Source organism: Anser brachyrhynchus, assembly GCF_964034855.1.
Source record: "Anser brachyrhynchus genome assembly, chromosome: 14".
Classification (NCBI taxonomy): domain Eukaryota; kingdom Metazoa; phylum Chordata; class Aves; order Anseriformes; family Anatidae; genus Anser; species Anser brachyrhynchus.
Window position 1 is genome coordinate 15093373 of NC_137709.1, and position 12039 is coordinate 15105411.

The 12039-nt window shown below is 34.6% G+C and overlaps 1 protein-coding gene across 1 annotated transcript in view; it reads right to left on the reverse strand.

Moving 5' to 3' along the window:
• The window catches only part of DOCK2 (dedicator of cytokinesis 2), a 286898-nt gene that overhangs the window by 165564 nt on the left and 109295 nt on the right, over positions 1-12039 (reverse strand). Inside the window, exons 28-29 of the mRNA XM_080554755.1 lie at positions 5568-5666; positions 3687-3781 (exon numbers count right to left, since the gene is read on the reverse strand). Of these exons, the coding sequence (XP_080410881.1) occupies positions 3687-3781; positions 5568-5666 (194 nt within the window). The remainder of the gene's footprint in view (positions 1-3686; positions 3782-5567; positions 5667-12039) is intronic.

The following is a 12039-nucleotide window of genomic DNA, read 5'->3' on the forward strand; positions in this document are numbered from 1 at the left end:
TCATTAGACGTTTATACTTGTTGCTTAGAATACTTTTTCATGTACTTAATTTACAAAGTTATGCAATATGCCATAAGCATGTGTGAAAATGCCTTCTGACTGACCCCCTGAAAATTCAAACACCTGATAAAAACAAATGCATTTCTGTCAAGCCTGCTTAGGCTAGCCAAATGTTTCCCAAGGAAAATGAGACCAAAAGAAAGAAAAAAATTACTTGTACACAATAGATCAGCCTTTCAAATTCTGTCTTATTTGCTCAGGATAAACTTCAATGCTGTCATCCATCTTTAGTTACATAAATCAATCTTAACTCCTAATGCATGTCTGAAAACAAGGGCAAAAACTAACCTGAAGTGCTTGCATTTTTTTCTCTCTTAGGAATAAATAAATAAACGCCCCTTTTTATTCTCTGCAAGACAAACAACGAGCCAGGCAATGTTTCATGCCAACTGTTGAAACATATCTGTATAGAATAAATCAGAGTTTTCCTCTGAGAATAGAATCACTTCCTATTAATAATCAATAAAGTAAAATTAAGGATTTTTTTTCCTATTTTGATACGTAATTTGATATTCTCTATTTAAAAATCCCATCACAATTGTCAGAGACTGAACCAAGTCTCAGACTGAACTCCAGCACCAGCTGGAGTAAAGAATAAAGCACAGTCTTATCAACTGGATTTGTTTCCCTGGTGTAGAGTCAGTTCCACTAGTGCCTGTGAAGTCACAATATCCACTGACATCAATACCAGTAACAGTAGCAAATATTTCTAAAATGGGAAAATAAGAAAAGCTTCCCTTTCCACCGACAGATAGATGGAAGACTGTATTTGCAGCAGCAATATACAGTTCGTAGCATCCCTCCCATGAGTATTTAAATTAAACTTGGTTGAAAAAGGCATGTTCCCATACTTCCTGCAACAGCATTCAGTATCCCTTCTTTCCCAAACCGTTCTGTCATTCTTGAAAAACATTCTTAAATTGTGAATACCAGCTCACGTTTTTTTTCTTCGTAATGTCTAAAAGAAAATGCAGTCCAACAGCTACTAAACTTGTTGCATGCAGTTGTTACTTAAAGGTTGTGCTTGCAACTTTACAAATACCATCTCCTCATAAAGCACAAAGCAACTTTCTTCTTTTTTTGGTGATTCACAGGTCAATACTATAACCAGCTACTTACTCTGAGAAGACTTTTTCTATTTAAAGATACTGTTGTTGAGAAATATGCATACGTATAGTGTGGAATTTTATTTTATTTTACTTTTTCAGAAGTCATGTTTAACTAAGCCATTCACCAAAGTTACAAAAAAAAAAAAAGGTCTGAAATCCCTACTTTCCATTTCTTAAAATGTTACCCTGTGCTAGGTGAAGAATTGGAACTTTTTCTGCCTCATTCTGCAGGTTGGCCAGGACCTAATGATATAACATAGTTGCTGGCAGTCTGACGAACGGTGAGATACCTGGGGTTGCAGGTGGCACTGATTTGAAGCTATAATGAGGTTTTCCTGAACAAATAGTTCCACTACAACATAAGAGCTACATGAGATCCAGGTCTTGAGGGTGTTACCAAGCAGTTCATCTGCAAAGAAGCAGCTATTTTTATTATGTATAATGAAAGAAAATCAACAATATTTCCAGCTGTTTTGCCATATACCGTCAGTGCTAAAAACTTTTCAAGTTAGACTTAAAATGGTCTAGGGATCACTTGACTCTGACTTAGGTCTGAAAACAATCATACACACAGGTAATGAAAACATATTTTATAAAAAGCTTAACTACTGGTGTTAGAAAATATCCTATGCTTGTCTCACATTGAGTTTTTCAGCAAATAGGGTCCAACCTTAAGATGCACTGGTGAAAAAATCCTGTAGAATTTTATTTTCAGTCTACCTAAAGTAGACTAAAATACCTAAGTATAATGTTGACAAGATTCAAAAAACAAATCAAATCGACACGGAAACAATGGATATGCTTACGAAACCACTTCAGACTGGACTCTAACCAAAACTGATTCAATGCAGTAATTATGATATAATCAAGTGTTTTCAAACTCAATCTGAGCAATTACCATTTCAAAGCCCAGAGGAACGGAAGGGATGTGAATGTTTCAGTTGCTAACTGCCCTAACCATTTCTTTTACTCAGTGAATCTCAGATCCTATGCAGTTCAGGAAGACAATGAGGTATGGGTACTTCCTGGGAGGAATGATGTGCCTCTAAATTAAAATTATGAATACCTAAGAGACGAAGTGGACTATACAGTTTTACATAAACCAGGAAAAGCATTTCCCCACAAAGCCATGTACCTAGGAATTACCGCTTTTAGTAAGCTGATAGCCAATCATCTATGTACCACAAGTGGAATAAAGTGCACATACAAGCAGCAGCAACTAGGAAGAAGTGTGCAGTAAGCAACCCTCATTAGAACAAAAGTTAATTAAATTGACCATGAAGGATCACAAAAATAACTCAGCTATTATATCAGGTATTATGACCTCAGTGAGGATTTTACTATTTCCCAAAGTGTTCTGCCCCATCTAGCTTGACATGAAAAAGAGTGTTCTTCCCAACTTATTGTTAATGGAAGAAAAGAGGAAAAGTAAATTAAAAAAACAAAACAAAACAAACAAACAAACTGTTTCCTCTCTGTTAAAGTACTCTGTTGATTCTCAGTTGCTAATAGAACACTCCAACATCAGTGGGCCTCTGCCTCACTTTGGGAATTGGCTTTGGCCAATTAAGAGGCTTTGGGAATAACAATGTGCCTTGAGAGCAAACAGCACATCATTTAAAATAATAATAATTTAAAGGAATATGCAATAAACCATTCCAATGTTTGATACACAGGATCGACCAACATTCTGATGATCAAACAATGCTTGGTTTATCCCACTAACATTTATGACAACACCAAATCAGACGGATTATAGCCACAGGTTAAGGTGTACAATCTACATGGTTTAAGATATTTTTCCTTTAGTTAATTTTATTATATTGGAGTTCTCAAAGATACCTTATTAATAGCAATTTCTCATAGAGTAAATAGTAGGAAGTATGATAGATTTGATTATACAAGCTTCTGCTTAGATGACAACTTGATCTACGTGGGTAATGTATCTGTTTGAAGTAATCAATCAAAATGAAGCCCCAGATGATATACAGGATAGCAATACACTTCCTCAAAAAGCATCTTGGACCCAAACTTCCCCTACAAATATAGAGGTGCCCTCAAAGACCTGGTCTTTATAATCTTTTCAGCAATCCAACAGACCATATCAGCTCAGGGAAAAAAAGAAAAAAAGAAGTGGCTTGCTAGCTCTTGCATCACAATGAACTCACTGAGGACATGCTAAACTATGCTGAAATGGTACAATTAAGATTTAACTGGCCTTTTACAGTTTGGCTTCTGTTGACTGTCACTGACCGTACAGACCAAGTATGTACTTCCACTTCAATGTTACTTATTTTTTTCTATGTTATAACTGGACTTGGAGCACAGGCAGCTAGCTATTTAATGTATCGTCAGTAAATTATTTCGGATGTTGACCTCTTCTTGACATTCACCAAATTGGAATGGTATTATCTTAGTTGGAATGGCAAAACTTTACTTTTTTTCAGAAGATATGAAACAAGTTCACTTTTCAGAAGCACACAGAACACAAGCACTGATCTTCCAGCCCCACTTTACCTGTTCTGCACCATGCTCATTGCTATCCAGTCTGAAGGGTAAACATTCTTTCCAATGAGATCTTTGAACATTATGAATGTTTCCATCAAGAAGTCCTAGAACAACAAAATACAGTAAATAAACTTTGTGTTACACAGTCACGTAAGTGTTCCTGCCACAATTAAACAACTAAGAGGGAGGGCTTCACTCTGTTCCCAGTGAAGTTAATGGAAACAAATCCCGCTGATACCAGTAAACCCAGGGTTGGAACTGAAGTCCTGCGAAAGAGCAGCCCCGGAATCAAAATGAAAGCTAAAAGTTGTTACATTGGGCTCTTAAGAAAAGATATGCCATAAATGAATGGAAATAAAAAGTTACAGTACTATATATACTATATAGTAAAGCTGCTGAATTGTTTATTATTTAGCCAGTCTCATAATGCAGAACAAATTAACAGATCTGAAAAACAACACAGTTTTTTACTTAGTCCATTTAGTCTAATTTTAGTATTCTAAATAAAAAATTGAAGGCACAGACAGAAAATCCTCAAAAAATATTTTTCCAACAAGTATTTAGAGATTCCAATATATTGTACAAAAATAAAATGAACATCATCATTCAAGCTCTATTATTTCATTTCTATTTTCTTTTCTATTTTATATTTTCATTTCTATAGTGCATATATGCAGTTTTACCCCTGAATTTCTGAGCAAGTCAGCTAAAAATCTGAGGCTAGCCAGATGAAATGTCATCATCTATTACCAAAACCTCACAAGCAGTTCTCTGCAATGTTTGTACTTTGTCAAATTACTTAGAGAAACAAGTGAACAATAGCATGACAACAACATGTCAACACCATGATTTGAAAACCAGTCTTTATCTTCACTGACATATACTTATGCTCCTGAGAAAAAATGAGAAGACAACAAATTGATGCCTTTATAAACAGAGAAAAAAAGAGGCTTTTTTTTTTTTTTTTAATGTGCTCTGCAGAGCTGTTCAAGCTGATGAAGTATTACTACACTTGACAGTCTTCATTAGAATTTCTAGATATTATCTAGGACCAAGTACCTCAAGTACCTAAACTGCTTGGAAGCTGAAGTTATTTTAAAATACTCATGTTTTCAAGTAAACTCAGGCACATGAAGAATTGCAAAATCTAGCCACGATTTGATCTGCTAGAATTTCAGTTATGGCACAACACTGACTATAACAAAGAAAGGAAAGTGGACAAATCTTGCCAACTGAAAGTATTAGTTCCACGGAGAACCGATAGATCATGTAAACAAAATCTTAGCCAATACCTAGACTTATTTTGGACTTATGTCAGGAGTATAAATAAAGGGAAAAAGGTCTCCTGAAACCAGTGACCAATGGTACAAAACAGAAATGCACACCAAATATCATTAATTTATGCCAGGAACAACCAATATAAAAAGTTGCATTTAATTGCATTTAGCACACAACATTATCTTGAACAACAGTGCAAAGTGGAACTAGATCACGATGTGCAAAATGTGGATGGAGGGTTTGAGTAGCTGGAGATTGCTTTACTGCTGTTTTTTGTTGTCGGTGGTGGTGTATTTTTTTTTTTGTTGTTGTTGTTTCTCCTCAAAACAGAGTGAAACAAAGATCTCATTACTTAATGCTTGATTATTAAATTACCTCCTAAGTGCTATGGACAACGATAGTGACATATCTTTCCGAATTTCTGATGTTAGTATTGTCCAAAGACACCATTAGAAGAGGGAGGCAATAAAATGATGGAGAGGCAGAAAATGTACAGAAACGGACTTCACGCTAAGAAGAATCAGGCAAGATAGTTCAAAACAACACTTTATTTTTCATAGCTAATAAAATACTTCTAATTATTTATCATTTCCATGTTTGTTTTGTACTCACCACTAGTTCTGAACTTGTCTGAAAAGTTTCAATGTAAACTGAGTAATGCTGGTTGTTCATCTGGTTTAAGATTGCTGTCATGCATGCAACAAAATGACTCTGAAAAAAAAACAGAAAAAAATCAATAGAAAGATAACACACATCTAGATTAATTAAGATATTGCATTGCATTCTTTCTAAATTAGACCTATTCTAAATGTCTAATAATTATTTTTTAAGCATATTAAAATAATATCAAATGAAAACTTTCACAAGCCCAGATGTGAAACATAGTAAGGACTCAGAGAGGGTAATTCAAAAGCTACCCTGGCAATAGGCTCTGGAGAAAAAATCTGCACCATTTATGAAAAGCACATGGAAGCACACAGTCTGCAACCAGAAAACTTTTTATATAAAATACAACTCAGTATTGCTCTAAGACTCTTAAAAGGCAATTGATATTTCCTAGGATTCTTCCATTAGGAATTCATAGGAAGAAAAAATATATTTGATCAAAACTTTCTAATCATCCTAGAAACAGAGGCTATGGTATTTTACAAGAAGAAATAGTGCATGAAAGGATATATTTTACAGATGTTTAAGTAACTACTACAGAACTCTATAAAAAAAGAACTTTTATAAATACTATTACTTTCATCTCTCAAAACTCCAAACTTCCTCAAAAGGAAATACTTTTTTCTCAATTCCTAAAGATGAAGTGCTGCAAGACGTAAAATTATCTATAAGCCTAGGTTTTCACTGCCTTTGACTGAGACTCAGAAAGATATTTCTCATCTCTCAGTACTAGCAGGCTTAACTATTGTTAGTATACCTCTAAGACAGAAAAGAATCCTCCTTATTGATGCCTTTTAATTGCCTGAATTCTTGTTTTAAATCGAACCTGCATTCATTATATTAAAAGAAGAGAATATGAAGGAGATGATCATACAAAATAATTTTCTAGCTTGATTTGAAACTTCTCATCGTGCTTGTTTAGAATTGCTAGAGGTGACTCCCCAGTCCCTCTGACCAGAAGCTTATTTCCCCTTGTTACTAATCAGATTCTCTGTTTAACTCTGATTCACTTTACACTTCTGTTATGCCAGAAAGGCAACACAGGCACACATTACCAAAGTATCAGCTGGAGTTTGCCGTCCCCGACCATTTTGTCTACCACTTAAAGGGAAGCCTTCTTTAACTTCGGGTTGTGGCCACTAGAGGTCTTTTAGTTTCGTATGTTAGCTGCTGTTCAGTTTGTACTGCCTTTTTATTTTTTTTATTTATTCCTACGTGAGCAGACCCAGTACACTTCTGGCATACAAACAGTGAAAATTACAATATAAAGGACCTATTATACCTTCTTTTGGAGTAACATTAGTGCTACCAAGAGGCTTGCCTACTTTGTAAGACTAGGAAGACACATTTTCTGCAGGTAAAGCCAAAGATTTCAGGTAAGGTATCATGTGTTCTCGGGTAATGATGCTTTTTTAAAAAGAAATGCTGATTTTCCTGCTGTAGTAGTTCACTTTTACAGTGATGGGCTAGAGAAGTGTTTTCTGTGATGTTGAATGTGAAGCTGGAAGTAATAATGAATGAATTTCAAAGGATTCAATATTGAAACTGTGTGTTTTTCCTTCTGATGTCTTGATTTTGAAAAAAAATTACTGACAGAAGTTAGAGAATATTATACATGAAAAACAGCTTGTATTTTTAGTAGTTAAACATATGCCAGAAAATGCCTTTCTGCACTAATATAAAATAATCACTTCTTGAAATAAGTAGCATTTCTTTGCAAGCATTAAATAGACCTTTTATGTTGCTTAAAGGCATAAAGACTTTAAGAAGGTTATTTTTTTTTTATTGTTGAAACCAACTTCTAAAATGTGTCTAGCTATATCTGTTCTTATGGTACAGCATGAATGCCTATTCTTAGGAACCATATATTGTCATTTTAAAATTACCAGATGATTGATTGATTACTGAAGAGAGCCATAAACAAAGATCACATATGCCACCTTGCAACAAAACTATCGAATTCATCTTAGTGTGACTGAATGATAAATAAATAAATAAATAAAGGTGTCAGTAAAGCTGGTTTGCTACAAAAACTTCCTCCATCATTTCCATGCAGCTGTCAAGCAGGGAAATACACCAATACCATTTGATCTCTAATAATTTTCTTGTCTGCAGTCTTAACTACTAGAAATTAACTGCTAGCTCCTTCATAGGTTAAAGCTTGCCCCTCCCCTCCTAATCCCCAAACACCAGCAATTCACTCCTCAGATGCAGCCTCAGATCATTCAAGTACCCATGCTGTCTCAGCATCACCATTATCACTGCTAGAACTTCAGTGTCATTTAGAACTGTGGAGAGCTGTGATCAAATCTGCAAATCTCTATGTATTCATTTAAATTCTCCCATGCTGTTTAATTCTCCTACTAGAATATGCAAAGAACATGAACTGCTTGAAAATACAGTAAGTTCTGCACAAGAACTACTTATTACACTTTGAATGCAGGCTGCATGCTCGCTAGACAGACAGAGGAAATTCAGAACCAAGCACTACCTGCAAATACAATAGTCTAATGCTTAGGATTCAAAAAAGTATTTCATTTAATCAAGCATTGTGTATAGTGATTGAATAGTATAAAAAAGGCTGCAGCAAACAAGATGAACTTCAAGTAGAATCCCAACAAGTCATTTCAGCTATATTGAGGATTTATCTCATGAATTAGAGCAGAGAGGCTGATTAAAACTAGGTCAAACATATAGAAAAAAAAAAAGTATGTAAGTAAACATTCAACTGATGAGAGAATACTCACAGAAAAATTATCAGATATAACTTTGGAATACATTGGATCAATTCAAAGAGATGGAACAAAATGTATGTTTTCCAATTTTAAAACCTTCACACACATTTAAATCCAAAAAATCCAGGAACAGAAGCAGCACTGAATTGTACTTCTTGAATTAACCGATTTGCTGATATCCTTTCAAAACATGGGTAAAGAACAAACAAAATAAATGGTACGAACATTATAATTCTATCAGGAGCAGGAGCACAGAGTAAATGGAAAGTCAGATGAAAATGAAACAGGGAAGGAAATGTCTCAGGAACTATTCGAACTCCCCATCCATTAAAAAAAAAAAGCCAACCACATAATTCATATAAAATTTTAATGAACTATAACGAAGGCTTCCTTTAGTATAAGCATTGCAAAATATTGGCTAAAGCAAAAAGAAAAAAACATCTGTTATTCAAGTGAACATTAGCTGTGGATGCAACATATACAGGAAAATAAGCAACTGAAAAATATTAGGGTCATATGGGTAAGACAACAAACTTCAACACCTAGCAACTAAATCCCAGCATACTTTATAATAGCAAATGGTGACAGGTTGCTGTAGTAACTTCAAATAATACCAGCACCACAAGAATAAATAAAGCAAATGCACTGGAAAACCAAACAGCAACAGAAATAATGTAGAATGAAGTTACACTTCAGTACTCATATGGTAGAAACATTTCAGTGGCTGTTCTTTGAGTAATTTTCATGCAGCGGTACTTCCGGAATGACTAAGAAGGATATTTATTTCATATAGTTACTTAAATAACATTTATCCTCATTAACAGAGAGCTTTACCAACACAGAGCACTAGTGTAAATACATAACACTATGTACATCATTACAAAGTAAACAAATTGCAAACGTCGATAATTTCTAATAATTCAAGCACTTCTGATGCCCAAAGACATTGTAATTATATTTAAATCCCCCTTTTTAACACAAAAATGGATGTTCTAAATGCTCGTTTAGCTTGTTCTACTGTTTTCTTTACATTCATATGCTTTAGCCAGAAGCATATGTAACTGGATAAGTTAGTAGGTTACCAGACTGAGAAACACAGGCTAATTTTGTAACGCAATGAAATCATAATAGCAGCTGCTGTATAAGATTTAAAGATAATCTGCCAGCCAGAGAATCAAGGCAATTTCAAAATTATTTCATTTAAGACTTTCTTAAATATAGATAAAAGCAGTAAGACAAAGTTTTATGATATGACATACAAGCAGCATGTTGTTTTTAGAATGTATCCTTTGGTGCCTTTTTTTTTTTTTTTAATAAAATAAAACAAACCTTTGTGTTCATTTCCCAACAATATTAAAAATAAAATTCTCTACAGTGCTTTTACTGCTGCTGCATTTTGTTGCCATAAATCCATCCCAGAATTTCTACAGTCCATGGCTAGGATGAAGACTGTAAATGAGTGAACCTTTTCATACGTCTGTGCTTGAACACGGTTGTGCAATTTCCTACTTTTCCCAGAACATTAACATTGTGTTCACCTTTGAGGTGTACATGCAAATAAATCATGGATAATAATATTTGGTACAGAGTGAGAAGTCAATTATTTCTAATGAACAATCATTCCATGAAAACTGTACTAGCTTTCGCAGAACACAAAGTACTCATAACATCAGCTGTTTCACCTTCTCGCTTAAGCACTGCTGTCCGCACTCCCAATCTCAGCTCTGCTGCATCAGGTAAAGTCTCTCAACCTAACCTTCAGGGATCTATGCAGCTTCATGCTGCATGTCTTCCCTCCCCTTCTGCTACCCGCTAATTGCTCTATCACAATTACTTCTAGCTAGTTTTCAGATTGTTCTTGCAGGCCAGAAAAACCTTCTTCCCACTCTGGTACGTAAGATATCCACTGACAATCCTGAATTTTCCTGTGCTGTCAACACTGCTTATTTCACTAAGTTCTTATTCTAAGTGCTATTCTATTTCCTTGATTCCATTACTCCAGATGGTCAGTCGAGTTGGCAAAACATGGCTTGTCCTGCCAACTGTCCCAGTACACTCATTTCCATGGTAAAGAGGATGCAGTCAGCATTCCACAGAAACATCTAAAGCATAGAGAGTAAGATTAAAAATATGATGCTTTTTTTTTTTTTTCACCCCACCCTCCAGTCATAACTTGTTTCTTTATTGTACTAAAGTTTGGCCACTCTCTTGCAGGTAAAAGCTCTGTAAACTGATATGGGAACTTTAAGGAAGTAAATCAATGGCTGGGATGAACAGGAGTTAGTCCCCTGATATAATACTTAACAGCAGGAAAAAAAAAAGGGGGGGAATTGCCAGGTATATAGGACTACAAAACAAAACATACTGACTACAATGGAGATTGACAACTGGGTCTAAAAGAAATGGCTTGAATTCAGCGATCTATTCCCGTACATATATAAAAAGTTAAAGTGTGGTAGCTTCTTTTATTTCTAAGCTGTATATTTTAAATCTACGCATATTGGGAAGACAAATGTCTTAACTGCTGATTCACATCTTTAAAACAAAATAGAGCCACCTCCTCTATTCCCAGAACTCAGTTACCCTTTAATTGATTTTGTTCCTTTTCAGCTGCACTTACTGAAGACAAGAACAGAAAAATTAAATTAAAAAACTCAAACGCACAATCACAGATGAGACTAATATAATACATTTCTGGATTGTCAAAACAAAGCTTTATGATAAAAGTTAGACACAGAGCTTCAGAAACTTTCCTCTTGTTTAAAATTTGTTTTACAGAGAAAATCAAGCTCAATAAAAAAATTCTGCAACAACCCTCATCCATTAAACTAACAAATCTATCAGGTGCATACGTTTAGGATTAATAAATAGCAAATATCTAAGAAATCCACCAATACATATTTGTGTCATTTTTTTAAGATTTTTTAACCACCTCTATTTAAGCAACAACACAGATGCAATTGAGCTTCCAAAACACAATGGGTTTTGTCAACAGGCCATGAAAATCTCACCAAATCCTGAAGACATTCATGGAAAAATCCTTAAGTGTGTTTAGCACCATACATTCCCTTTGAAGAATATTTTATTTTATCAAGGTACATGCAAACCAGTAATTAAACATTTGCAGACACCAATATTCAGCCACTTCTTAGGCTGAGATTAAAACCAACAATACCTTGCCTGGTTGGATAACCCTTTTGCTAGGTCAGAGTCTGCCTTTGTAATGTCTAGTACTATTATTTATTTACACAGCGCTAAGCCAGCCAATAAGATCTGAGTCGTTGAGAAATTTAAATTAATTTAAAAAAACTTTCTCTCTCTTTTTTTTTTTTTTAGCAGCTGAAACACTCAGATAAACTCAGACTGTTTTTTGTGAGAATCCTGGTACTTGTTTCTGATATTTTAAATGCACACTAATGCCGAAGTGATTTTAATTTGGCAACGCCAATTGTCATTTGTCTCTTTCCAAATTAAGAACATTGCATTGGTACTCTGGTAACTGGTTTAATTTTGTTAAATGAATAATAAAACTAGATTAGAAATTGAAAGTTATAATACTATTTATAGTTTAATTTAAATAAGAAACATTTTTTCTTTATCTCCATATTTAAACTCATTTTGACTGCTGTTCTTGTAGGTTGAAAGCTGTCTAACTGTGGCCTATTCTACTTTGTAGTAAACAA